Source organism: Vombatus ursinus, unplaced genomic scaffold, assembly GCF_900497805.2.
Source record: "Vombatus ursinus unplaced genomic scaffold, bare-nosed wombat genome assembly UNPS02014175.1, whole genome shotgun sequence".
NCBI lineage: Eukaryota > Metazoa > Chordata > Mammalia > Diprotodontia > Vombatidae > Vombatus > Vombatus ursinus.
In genome coordinates this window covers 1,664,693-1,677,706 of record NW_020953953.1, presented here as the reverse complement: position 1 = coordinate 1,677,706, position 13,014 = coordinate 1,664,693, and the positions used below count along the sequence as shown (strand labels likewise).

General features: G+C 53.0%; 1 protein-coding gene across 1 annotated transcript in view; it reads right to left on the bottom strand.

Moving 5' to 3' along the window:
• Positions 1-10,492: 10,492 nt before the first annotated feature.
• The window catches only part of LOC114041572, a 5,767-nt gene continuing 3,245 nt past the window's right edge, over positions 10,493-13,014 (bottom strand). Inside the window, exons 2-9 of the mRNA XM_027860079.1 lie at positions 12,602-12,707; positions 12,239-12,302; positions 12,118-12,204; positions 11,826-11,861; positions 11,277-11,561; positions 11,057-11,194; positions 10,790-10,949; positions 10,493-10,549 (exon numbers count right to left, since the gene is read on the bottom strand). Coding sequence (XP_027715880.1) covers positions 10,504-10,549; positions 10,790-10,949; positions 11,057-11,194; positions 11,277-11,561; positions 11,826-11,861; positions 12,118-12,204; positions 12,239-12,302; positions 12,602-12,707 — 922 coding nt within the window. The 3' untranslated portion in view covers positions 10,493-10,503. The remainder of the gene's footprint in view (positions 10,550-10,789; positions 10,950-11,056; positions 11,195-11,276; positions 11,562-11,825; positions 11,862-12,117; positions 12,205-12,238; positions 12,303-12,601; positions 12,708-13,014) is intronic.

The following is a 13,014-nucleotide window of genomic DNA, read 5'->3' as shown; positions in this document are numbered from 1 at the left end:
CCATCCACCCACCCATCCATCCATCCACCCACCCATCCATCCATCCATCCATCCATCCATCCGTCAATCAGTCCACAAGCTCTGATTAAGCACCAGCGAGAGCCAAGCTTTGTACTAGCGGCAGAAGAGGCAAAGACAAAGGAGGAAACACCCCTGCCCTCAAGGAGTTTACAATCTAAAGGGTGGGGGAGGGGCAGAGAAACGGCCGGCTCTTAAATGAGCTTTTACCAAATCCACAGGGACAGAATGAATACCAAATAGTTGCATACAGGTGAGGGGGAGGCCCTGGCCGTCTGAAAACCTTCGCTCAGAAAATTTCTTCATATTAATCTTGGTTGGGCGCATCAAGCAAATTCGAAGATCCAGATGCTAATGGACCCTGGGCGGAGAGAAGTATATAATCGGTGGAACATTTTCCCAGTGGATTATCGGGCGATAAGCAGGTTCTTTGCCTCGGGCCATGGGATCTGCGGGAGCTGTCTAGAGCCAGGAGGTAGGTCTCGGAGAACGAGCTCGGACCCAGGTCTTTCTGGAGCCCAGCCTGGCTCTCGGTCCACACCCCACTGCCCCTCATTCACAGTCTCACCGCTCACTCTTTCCCACCCCCCCCCCCCGTATCCATCCAATCGGGAGCCAAATCTTGTCTTTTCTACTTCCCATCCCTCCCCTCGAAGCTACCCCCCAGTTCGAGCCTTCTACAGCCTCCTAATTGGTATGCCTGCCTCAGCACTCTGCTCACTCCAACCCAATCAAACCATCAACTTGTATTAGATGTCTACTCCATGCCAGGCACTAGGATGAGGACTGAGCATCCTGGACAAAGCTACAAAAGGGGCTTTCCTTAAATGCAGCATCACCCTTCTACTCCACAGGCTCCCTCTTACCTCCCTGGGGTCCAAAGCCCTCCATCTAGCCTGCTTCTGCCTCTTTCCAGTCTTCTTACACCTTACTGCTCACCATGTGGCCGGATACAGATCAGGACCACCGGAGATGGTCTCAATGCAGTGGGAGACCTTGGCCTTTTCAAGTTGAGGTGTTTAACAGGTCTTAGTTTGACTGGGGCCCTATCTTGCCACTGGACCCAGATGGCTCCCAGAGGAGAAAGTGAGGCTGCTGACTTTTGCACAGCCCTCCCTCAGAACCAAGGCCAGACAACAACACCATGTATTCCTCTACCTGGTGAGATGAGTGACACTGGCCTCCTGGCTGTTCTACAAGACCCTCCATCTCTCAGCTCAGGGCATTCTCTCTGGCTGTGCCCCACACCTGGAATACTCTACCTCCTCATCTCTGCCTCCTGGCTTCCCTGGCTTCCTTCAAGTGCCCACTAAAATCCCATCTTTCACTGGAAACCTTTCCCAACCCCTTAGTTCCAACACCTTCCCAGTTAATTATTTATCCTGTCTAGATCTCATTTGGACGTAAGATTTTCGCTTGTGGTCTCCCACAAGGGCAGGGACTGTCTTTTGTATCTTTTTGTATCCACAGAGCCAGGCACACCCTAGGCACTTAATAAATGCTTGCTTCTTCCTTCCTCTGTCTATAAATGTCTATGCACACCTATAGGTTTCCAGACATAGAATTAAGGTCCTTGAAAAGAGATCACTTTTTTTGGTCTTTTTATCCCCAGAATCAAGCACAAGTAGGTGTTTAATAAAAAGAATGCTTTTTGATTTATTGGCTGAGTGATTTCTAGTACACTTTGTACTATAAATGAAGAAGTATTTAATAGCTGTGTGACCCTGGGCAAGTCACTTAAAAGATTGCCTCACCAAAAAAGCAAAACAAAAAAAAAAAAGTATTTAGGTGCCTACTAAGTGCTTAGCACTAGGGGATAAATAAAAACAAGAGGCCTACTAGGTGCTAGGCACCATGCTGAGTGCTTTACAAAGATTATCTCATTAAATCTTCACAACTCTGAGAGGCAGGTGCTGTTATTTTGCAGTTGAGGAAACTAAGGCAGACAGAAGCTCAGTGACACAGTCAGTGTCTGAGGCTGGATTTGAACTCAGGTCTTCCTAACTCCAGGTCCAGTGCTCTGTGCACCACCTACCTAGATGCCTAATGAGGGAAGTAGCCAGTATTTATGTTCTGTCTGTAGGAGAGGTGTCTAACCCCAATGCCAGATGACCTAGTATTCCCTCTCTAGACACCCCAGAAACCTCCTTATTCTGAAAGTCCCCTCCATCCCCTGAGCCTCTTCCCTCTGGTTGGACAGCTCCTCCCAGAAGTCCAGCCAGGTTGGAAGCCCTCTTCCCCTCATTCACCTTCCTTCTCCATGAGAAAGTAAGCTTAGGCTAGGAGACACCCTCACCTGGAGACAGGAAGACCTAAGTTCAAATCCTGCCTCAGCCACTTCCTTACCTTTGTGACCCCTAGGCTAGTCACTGAACTTCTATTATTTCCCCATCTGTAAAATGGGGGTAAGAACAGGCGCCCACCTCACAGGGTTGTTGTAAGGATGTTTGTAGAGTACTTGGCAAACCTCAAGGTGCTCTCTATAGAAAAGCTGGGTGTGGTCACAGTGGGCAGACACTCCCTTTCTTTCTGCTTGCCTGGTATTCCCAGAGTTTAGTGCGTCCTTAGCACCTAGGAGTACATCATAAAGACTGCTGACTGACCTGGGGGAGGGGAGTGCAGGAAAGGCAATCAGTGGAAGGAGAGCTGAGCTTTAAGGAAAGCCAGGGATTCCAAGAGGTGGGGGTGAGAAAGGACTGCAGACATTCCAAGTGCAGCAAAGGCAGGGTGGTGGGAAATGAGAGTATTGTGTGTGAGGTACAGCGAGTCAGCCCGGCTGCCTGCAGAGGACTGTGTAAGTGGACTGAAAAGGAAGAGGAGGTTTGAATGCCAAAGGGAGGCGCTCCTCTTCATCCCAGCACCAATGTGGAGCCTCTGGAGCTTATGATCTGGGGGGAGGGGAGTGACGAGTCAGACTTGTCCTTTAGGAAAATCGCTTTGGCCCTTCTGTGAAGGATGGACTGAAGGGAGGGGCGTGACCACAGCGACAGGCCAGGCCAGGAGTGAGGAGGACCTGGGTAAACTAGGGCAGTGAGTGTGGGGTGGAAGGAAAGGAAGGAAGTGTTGGGGAAGACCAGATGTGCGCTTTGCGGGCTTTGATCGGATGTGCAGAAGAGGCCAAGGTCATGATCCTCCAGAAGAGCGGGGATTTGAGGAAAGATCACGGGCTCTACTTTGGACCTGCTGGGTTTGAAATGCCTCATGTTTCAAAATGGCTAATAGGCTGTTGGAGCACAGGAGGGATAGTTGGGCCAGAGCTCATACATACAAACATGCACGTATTCGTTGTTCTTGTGGAGTCATTTCAGTTGTGTCCCACCCTTCATGACCCCATTTGGAGTTTTCTTGGCAAAGATATTGGAGTGCTTCACCTTTTCCTTCTCCAGCTCATTTTACAGATGAAATTGAGGCAAACAGGGTGAAGTGATGCGCCCAGGGTCACACAGCTAGGAAGGAACTGAGGCCAGATTTGAACTCAGTAAGCTGGGTCTTCCTGACTCCAAGTCTGTCACTCCACCCACTGTGCCACTTAGCTGCCCACAAACAAACATACAGGGATGGATTGACAGATGCCTAGATAACGGATAGATAGGTGATCGATACATACCTACATACGTACACACGTGGATGAGTAGATGATTGATAGATTACGCACAGGTGAATGAGCTTGGGGAACAACTTCATAGGCATTACAATTGAACCCATGGGAGTTGACGAGTTCATTGCATTTTTACTTGATGTGTAAGAGAGAAAAGAGGGTCCAGGAGAGAGCTCTGGGGTGCCTCCCAGCTAGTGTGCGTGACAGGAGTGATAACTTTGCCAAGGAGACTGAGAAGAAGCAATGAAGGAAGAAAAGAGCCGAGAGGAAACAGCGAGGAGCCAAAGTGCAGGAAGAGGGGGTGGCCAGCAGGGGCAAATGTGGCAGAGAGGGCAATCAGGAAGGGCTGCAGACTTGAATCGCAGCGAATGCAGCGGCCCCGCGATGCAAAGGAAGGACTGTGGTTTGTCCTTCGTTCTCTTGAAGAGGACCATGACGTCAGGGAGGAGATGCCGTGACAGGCCAGTGAACTGGACCTAAGTGAGGCAGGGCTGTGCAGAGTCACCAGCCTCACCTTCTCCTCCAGAGCCATCTGGGGCCAGTGGCCAGAGATCGATCAGGAAGACTGGAGATGACCCCACATGGATGCGAGGGATGGACATGCGGTGGGGGAAAGGGGAAGGCAGTTCATGAGCTAGGTCCGGAGAATAGATTTCACAATTTAATAATTCGAGTAATACTCACTCCATCACCCAGTCTGCCCATCTAAAGTCGGCCCAAACTGCTAAGCACCACTGAAATGGTAATGACTTGGCAGCAGGGAGGGGAGACTAGCCACTTTAGGGGTACTCTGCCAGAATGGAGGGGAGGGAAAAGGCCGCTAGGCTCAAGAGAAGCACCATGTGGTGGTCAGGGCTGTTGCTTCTGGGCCTCTCTGGATGAGTAGAGCCTCTTCCTGGAGGCTTTCCTGCCGTTGTCTAGAACGACCCGGGGCTCTGGGGAGGGAGGGGGTAAAGGAGCGCAAGGGACAGCATCTGTCATGTGTTAGGGAGTGGCCTTGGCAAGTGACTCAAACCTTCCGGGCCTCAGCTCCTTCATGTGTAGGACTGAGTGAGCTACCTGAGTCCCTTAAATGCCTTGAGAACTTTCCCATGCTGGGCTAATGTCAGCTCTCGCTGTCGCTTGGGAACATAGATCTGGGAGTGGAAGAGATGCCTCAAAGGCATCCAGTCCCACCCCCTTCTTTTCCAGGGAGGAAACTGAGACCCAGGGAGGTAAAAAATCTGGCCTCAAACACTTACCAGCTGTGTCACCCTGAACAAGTCACTTCACCCTGCTTGCCTCAGTTTCCTCTACAATAAAATGGGGATAATACTAGCACCTATCTTACAGAGTTGTAGTGAAGAGCGTATTTGCAGAGTGCTGTGCAAACCTCAAAGCGATATATGAATGCTAGCTATGAGTATAACAATCCCAGGAGGGAGGGGCAGAGGGCCAGAGATCCTCACCCATCCCCTTTCCTCCATCTGAAAGGCTCTGGGGTAACTCTCTGTCCATGTTCTAAGTGAGCTGGGCTCTGAGAGGCTTCTGAGAAAGCTGGAGCATCTGAGACCACCCATCTCTCCAGTTCTCCTAATCTCCTGGCCTTTCCCGTTTCCTCCCAGGTCTGCTCCATTAAGGCTCTTCTTCTCGGCCCTAACTAAGGTAGGGTGACAGTTGGAGTCTGGGTCACCTGTTACCCCCCCCCCCACAGCTCCAGAGCATTCCTGGCCTCTGGAGTGTAACATGTCCCTGGGTCACCCCTGGGGGACAGAACGTGGCTTTGTTCCTGGCCAGCAGAATGGTCTAACTCCAGCTCAGACTCCAGACTCAAAAAGCCTTCTCTATATAACCCAAGTGAACTCCAGAGGGCCCCCAATACCTGATGCTCCTAGGTGACCCCCACGGGGAAGGTGTCCCCACACAGCTGTCCCCCAACTCCCCTCCCTGATTCCTTTCCAGAGTCGCTGCTCAGACCCTTGTGCCATGACCAAGCTTTGGCCCCTGCTATTCCTTTGGGTTGAAGAAGAAAATGGCAAACCACTCTGATATCTCTGCCAAGAAACTCCCAAAAGGAGTCACGAGGAGTCAGACACAACTAAACAACAATGCATGTCCTTGGGTGCCATAGTCAGTCCTCCTTGGCCTTGACCTGGGTCACCTGAGTTTCTTCACTGACCTTCACGGCCCCCTGGATCTTCCAGGTTCAGAGCATTGGACTTTGAGAGCCCTCTATAGCATCTCTCAGCAGGGTGCTGGCGACCTCTGAGCTCTGGGCTGCCCCATCCACACTGGCTCCAGCTGCCTCCAGGGCTTCCAAGGAGCCCGGGGAACATTTAGACCACCCTGAGGCTTTCTCAGGGGATCCCTCCCCTCTTGCTGCCTCTGGACACAGAAGCTTGCAGGCTACAAGTGTCCATCTCTGGTCATCTGGGAAGATGCTCCAAACTGGTATTGGCTTTGCTCTTGGGGCTCCCTTTCCTATTGCTCTGGCTGATTTTCTATGCATTTCTATCAGCCGTGGAAGCAGTCATGGATTGTAGCTTCTGCAGAGAGTGCCTCATGAGTATTCTGCCTGGGGTGAATCACATCAGGGTTTGGCTGCAGCTCAGTGCATGGGAGCTCTCCTCTTGGCCTGGTTTGTCTCTAGAATGTTGTCATTGTTATCGCGTAAATCATCCCCCTGGCTCTGCTCACTTCCCTCCCCATAACTTTGTGTACGTCTTCTCAGGTTTCTCTGCACCTGTCCCTTTCCTCATTAATTCTGACACAATCATATCTAGATTTATTTACTAATTATTGTATTGAGACCAAGGTTTTTCCCCTTTTCTACTTCCTCATCCAGACCTCAATCAGTGTAGAATCTTTCTTCAAGACCTATCCAACCAGGATGGCTAAGATCTAACCAAAGAGTAAAAGAAATGCTAAGCTTAGATGAATAGGTGTATTGTGTTTACTCAGTCAGGTCTGGGAAGTGTCGATTCTCCATTTTGTCAGGCAGCTGATATGGAAATTGATAAATCTCTCTGACCAAGATTTAGGTGATCTAAGTACCCCAAGACCCTCATTGTAATATAGTCTAGCCTCTCACTGTAATATTCATTTTCTCATTAATTGTTAACCAATCAGAACCAATGGTCACCCTCAGGAACACACCCTCTTCCAAGGGCACATGAACTGTGAGTCTACTGCCATGGTCTTTGGTCTAAGAGAGACAGCCAAATGACCATCCTTTTATTAATAACATGCTAGCCTTCTTAATAAAATGATTCAATTATCCAGAAACTATGCCTCTCAAACTCTTTTAAACATCACAGTTTTCTGTTCCATTCACAAATGAAGCACTTAGTAAATGTTTGCTGGAGCGCTGGAGAACCCAAGAGAAAAGTCAGGCAGTCCTCTTCTCAAGGAATTCACAGCTTTCTTTTCCAGGTCCTCAGAAGCGGTGACCACCGCACCCACAAGAGCGGTTGGTAGGAAGATGGCCGAGGGCACTTCGCCTTGGAAATCCCAAGGCTCCTGGGCTGTCCTCATTGGGGTAAGAGGGGAGATGGTGGTCAAGACGGTGGTGGTGGCACATGCTTCCTCCTGTCTCTCCCCAAAGGATGTTGCTGCTTCAGCTAGACTGGCTTGTCACCCTGTGTGTGGTAGTTGGCTGGGAGTTGATAGAGATGGCCAACCCCTTCCCCACAGGAATCGTTTCCCCAGATGATGGTGTTGGGGGCTGAGATGGAAGCAGGACCAGCGGTACTGCCTGTTCATATACCACAACTTATTCAGCCATTCCCCAGTTGATAGCCTGCCCTCCCAATCCCCTATTCTTTGTGACCATGAAAGGAGCTGCTATAAATATTTTTGCACATATAGGTAGATCTTTCTCCTCTTTTGGGATCTCTTTGGAGCCTGGTGGGTGTCACAGACTTGGGGAGCGGGGGAGACCGTTCCAGTCAGCAAGCATTCATCAAGCACTTACTTTGTGCCCGGCACTATGCTAAGCTCTGAAAGCACAACCACAAGCACAGGATAGTCCCAGGCAGAAGAAGGGGACCAAGGGCAGGGTAAACTTCCAGGGTAAGGCAGCCGCTTTGTACCTCATAGTAAATTTTCATTTCTAAAAGCTGATTGAGTCAGCTTAATTCATTGACATCAACTCATGGCCAGAAGCACACTGGTGAGAACTCACCAGCTATAGCATTAAATAATTGCCCTCTAATCCCTCTAGGCTACCCCTAGACTCTGAAGAGATAAGAAGTAGCCCCACCAAGCTCTGGGGCCCTAACCTGCTAATGCAAGCAGGGATAGGGAGAGTAATTCCAAAGGATGGGCTACATTTGCAGCCCCACTGCAAAGCACTCTGCCTGCCACACAGTAAGAGCTTAATAAATGCTTGTCATCTGACTGACTTACTCCAACACTCTGTGTTCAGCATTGCCTCCCTTCAAAGGGCCTCCATTCTTTGGGAATGTGTCCCCTTGCCTCTTATGATCTGAGTAAATCCACAGCTGCTGGTTGAGTTCTCAGGTGCCTGGTGGGCATGCTGTTCTCTGAGATGGAATTTTAGCCCTAGGAGGAAATCCCAGAAGTGTGAGTAACAGGGAGAGGAAGCTAGTCAGCTAAGGTCACAAAGCAGGTTGGTCATTAGATGTGAGTCCCTCCCAGACTCTTTCTTTGGGGACATCTCTTGGCCCCACCTCTCCAGCCACTCCTGAGCTGGGTGGCCCCAAAGGGCACAGAACAACACCACAGGCTATTAGGGAAGAGAGTCCTTTGGGCTCTCCAGAGCATCTAGGCCTCCAGCCTGGCTTGGCCGTGGGGAAGGTCCCTGGCCCAGCAGTCCTCTGAGTCCTGCCCTCCCCCCACCTCCCACCACACACACTTCTCTACCTGGGCCACATAGCCCTAGCCATAGCGTGTCTGGACAGCCACCCACTCTGACCAACCATGAGGCTGGGATGGGCCAGGCCCCTCAGAGACTTCCTGACCAAAAGCTGTCCACAGACGGTTCAACAGACAGGAATTAAGGGAGTGGCTCCTGCCTGGTAGCGAGGGCCAGAGAGACTGAGGCAAGCAGAGACATCTCACTTGTCTCTGGACCAGGAGGTCACAGAAGGTCCAAGGAAGATGCCACAGGCTAAGGAACCCGGGAGCAAGAGGTGTGAAAAGAAAACTCAGGTCCATTTTTTATTGACTCAAGCATTTATAAAGCACCTACTATGTGCTAGGTACTAGAGCTACAAAGGTAAGAAACCTTCATGGATTACGCAGAAAAATAGATATGCACTATCTCAAATAGATCCAAAGTCATTCCAGGGGTGGGAGGCAGTGAATTGTACCTGGTGGGAGCACAAGGTGGTAAAGAAACATGGGGAAGGATAGAGGGGATCAGTGCAAGTCTGGACCCGGCGCCTGGTGGGTGCTGGGGCGCCACTGAAGGGTGATGCAGGAGAGAACGCCCGCGAAGGGCTTGGCAAACCTCACACCTTGGAATGCTATGTGGATGAGCAGGGAGGCAGGACTGGGGGTCCTTCTGGACTAGACGCCAGATAGCCCTGCTCTGGGGAATTCCCAATGAGGAAATCCTCACTGATGAGTGAGCGCTGAGAGGCTCACCCAGACAGGGTCACACAGGCAGGGGTAACCAGGTGGCATCACCAGGTAGGGTCACACAGGTGGAGGGGGGGGTTGTACAGCCAGGGTCACCCAGGCAGGGGTCACAGTCAGGGGTCCCACAGATACAGGAAGCAGGCCTGGCTCTCCCTGACTCTGAGACCAGTTCTCTATCTGACACCACATTGTCTAATGGAGAATGTTATGACCATGGAGAGAAGTGTGTGCGTGTGTGTTTGTGTGTGATACTGGACAGAGAGCCAGCCTTGCGCTTAGGAAGGCTGAGGTTAAGCTCTGCCTCTGACATCCCCTCTGGGGGCCCCGGGCTGCTGTCTCGCACCAAAAATCCCTGTTCTCTCTACATGAGGAGAGGTGGCTTCCTTTGCAGGAGCTCCATCCTGGGCCTCGTGCTGGGAGATCACTGGTCTTATCCAGCAGGTAGGAGTGGGGCTGTGTGATGGCAACAGCCGTGGGAACAGAGGAGGCCTGGTGATGGGCGCTGGGCGCATCGATGGATTCAGAATCAGGGCTCTGGGTGGGAATCCTACTTGGGTGATCTAGGAAAGTCACTTCGTCCCCTCTGAACCTCAGTTTCCTCATCTGAAAAATGGTAGGCTCAGAGTTGAACCAACCTAAAACCTGTAAACTCTTAGCAAGTAAATCAGCCCCACTCAACAAACGTTTCTGAAGTGCTGAAACAAGGGAGGAAGCAATCAGGGGGTCAACCCTGGCCCCACGTTCCGCGCTGTGGGGGCTGGAGGGGTCCTGGGACAAGGTGGGGGCCTCAGAGCCGGCAGGGTGCTGGAGAGAAGTAGATTCCAGGGCTGGGCAGGCATCCACCAGCCTTCCTCTTCCTGGGTGGCGGGAACAGAGACTAGATGAGGAAGGGCCCCCTAGGAAGAAAGCATGGCCTCCTGGGGAAGCCAGCGGAGAAATGAAGGGGCCTGCTCCAAGTCCTGCTTCCTTACTATTGGACCCTCGCAAGCTGCTTCCCCTCTGAGGCCCCGGCTCCCACGTCCCCCAATGAGACACCTCTCTTAGACTCAATGCCCTGCCTTGCTAGGGAGCCCCACTAGACAAGGGCGGGCTGGGCTCCCCAGGACACCTGAGCAGCTCCTCAGACACGTACCTGGCCTCCCTTCACTCTCAGGACTTCCGACTACCCGGGGTGAGTTCCTGAAGCCCCTCTGGGCTTCCCCAGGTGGGCTGGCGAGGGACCCAGAGTGATTGTAGGACGACCTGTCCTGAGGGTTATTGTCAGCTCTGAGTCTGGCCCGGGCCCAGAAGCAGGTCTGAGAGCTTCAAGAGCGAGGTCCAGGGAGGACGTGGCCACGCAGCCCCTCGAGGCTGGAGGAAGACGCCCCAGGATACAGACTCTGCTCAAGGAGACTTGGGGGAGGTGGGAGGGGGCAGAAGGGGGAGTGGCTGCCCCTCCACAATTCCTCTTCCCCCGACCCCCTTGCGGTTCCTCCCATAACTGACCACCTTGGACCTCCATCACTTTCCATCCACTCCCCCATCAGGCATCTATGTCTCAGAACCCTCCCCCAGGCTCAGACAGGCCAGGATGTTGTCTTCCCAGGTTACCTGAGAAAGTGAAAGTGTCTCCGAGGGCAGAGGCGGCCAGAGGGGGCGCCTATATCCCTCCAGCCAGGCCAGGCCAGCAGGACTCCCAGAATGGCCAAGACAAACCCAGCCAGACCCATCCGCAGGAGATTGGGCACCGTGTAATCCTGGAGGGTGGGAGCTGAACAGACACAGTGGGACGAGTTCTACATGCATGGTCCCGGAGAGGACGGGGCCCCTCACACCCACTCCCCATTCTCCGCAGCCCTGAGAGCCCCCGTCCCTCACCAGTCATTGTTTCTGGTCCACTGGTGCCTCTGTCCTCAGTGGGGCCTGGTGCAGCTGTAGGGTGTGCCTCAGCCCTGGCCTCTACAGATGCGGAAGTGCTCAGCTTCATCAGTAAGTGGGGTTTGCTCCGAGAGACCCCTGAAGGTGGAGGCCGTCAGAGGGCTACAGCCAGCTCGTCCCCACCCCTCTTCATATCTGTCCTGGGCAGGGTTCCCCTCACCTGTCACTACTAGCTCCAGGGCATCACTGGGCTCGGACCATTGAGCCAGCAGCTGGTAGGAGCAGCGGTAAGGCCCAGCGTTGAGTTGTGACACACCCGAAATGAAAAATGAAACTTCATTCCTAGGCCAAGGCTGGTGAGTCTTCAGCAAAGACTCAGGTCTCCCCGCCTTCTCCAAGTAGTACAAACGGGCCCCAGGTGGTCCCCGACACCGGATGCTCACAGGTGACCCCGCAGGGATGGTGGGGCTTGGTGTGGCCCAGAGCAAAGGTTTGCGGAGTTTCCCTGAGAGACAATCAATCGCATGGGGTTCCCCAATCCCCCGACCCTACCCCCTCACTGTCAGAGGATCACAGAAATAAAGCAGAGAGAGGCCTGAGCCCACCTTGTCAGAGAAACTGAGGCCCAGAGAGGTCAAGTCGCACAGAGAGTATGGGCCAGAGGTGGGATTTGAACCACAATCCAGCCCCCAGGGCCACCTCTCACACACCCTCTGCCTCTCTAGTTTCGGGGTGCCTGGAGGTACAGAGTTTGGGGGCCATGACTTACCCTGTCTTGCCCCAGTCATGTAACCGAGACAGAGCCCTGGGGAGAAAGGCCCTAATTAGTGGGGGTGCTGGGCCTAATGCCCACCCCGCTTGAGGCCTCATCTCCAGGGACCCTCCTGAGTCTCCACTTCCCCTGACACAGAACTGTAGCGCTAGCCTCGTCTTACACAGGATAAAACCGGGGCAGTGAGGGCCAGCCCAGGTTAGTGACAAGACTCATCCCTCCCTCAGCCTTCCCTTCTGGACCATCCACCCCTTCCCTCTGCCCCCCAGCCCCAGTCCCCAGACCTCACCCAGGCAAAGCAGGACAGGATTCCAGAAACACATCATCCAGGGGCCCGCCAAGGCCTGTGTTCGTGGAAGAGCGTGGGGCCAAGAGCCTGGACATTGACAAAGGATGTGGTGAGGGTGTGCCTGCCTCCTGGCCACCCACAGCACCCACCAGGCTCAGTTTCCTTTCAGAGCAGTCATAGGCTGGCTGTGGGGTGACCCAGGATGAGTCACAGAACCTCCCTCGGCCTCCTTCTCCTCACCAGTCATGATGACCTCCGAGCTCCTCTCTCACTTTAGTCATCTGGGTGGCCTAGAGCCAGTGGACCTGAGTTCAAATCCCGCCCTTGAACTTTACTTACTGGTGTGTGACCTTGGACAAGGTGCAGCCTCTATGACTGAAACCTCAGTTTCCTCTTCTGTAAAATGAGAGGGGGTTGGATTCAATGTTTTCTGAGGTCCCTTACAGCCCTGGATCTAAGATGTGAGTGTCAAGGTACTCCCCACCTTGAGAGACCTTGCAACCCCGCCAAGGTTGGTCCCCCATCCCTCCCCTGCAGCCACCTCCCCCAGCCTACTAGAGGCCAGTTCAGCTCGGGCCCTGCCAGCTGCCCTGAGAAGGGGCACAACCACCAGGAGAGAATCAGCAGTCATTATTACAGGAAAAATACTGTCCTCTGGGCTCCTGGCACCAGCCTAGCAGAAACCGCTGGAGGGGTTTAGATGATTCCAGCTAAGCATGCTGTCTTTGAGACAGAGACAGAGACAGAGAGACAGAGAGAGAAGGGGGAGGGGGAGACAGAGACAGAGACACAGAGAGACAGGGGAGAGACAGAGAGAGGGGAGAGACAGAGACAGGGGAGAGACAGAGAGAGAGGGAGAGGGAGAGACAGAGACAGAGACAGAGAAACAGAAAGGGG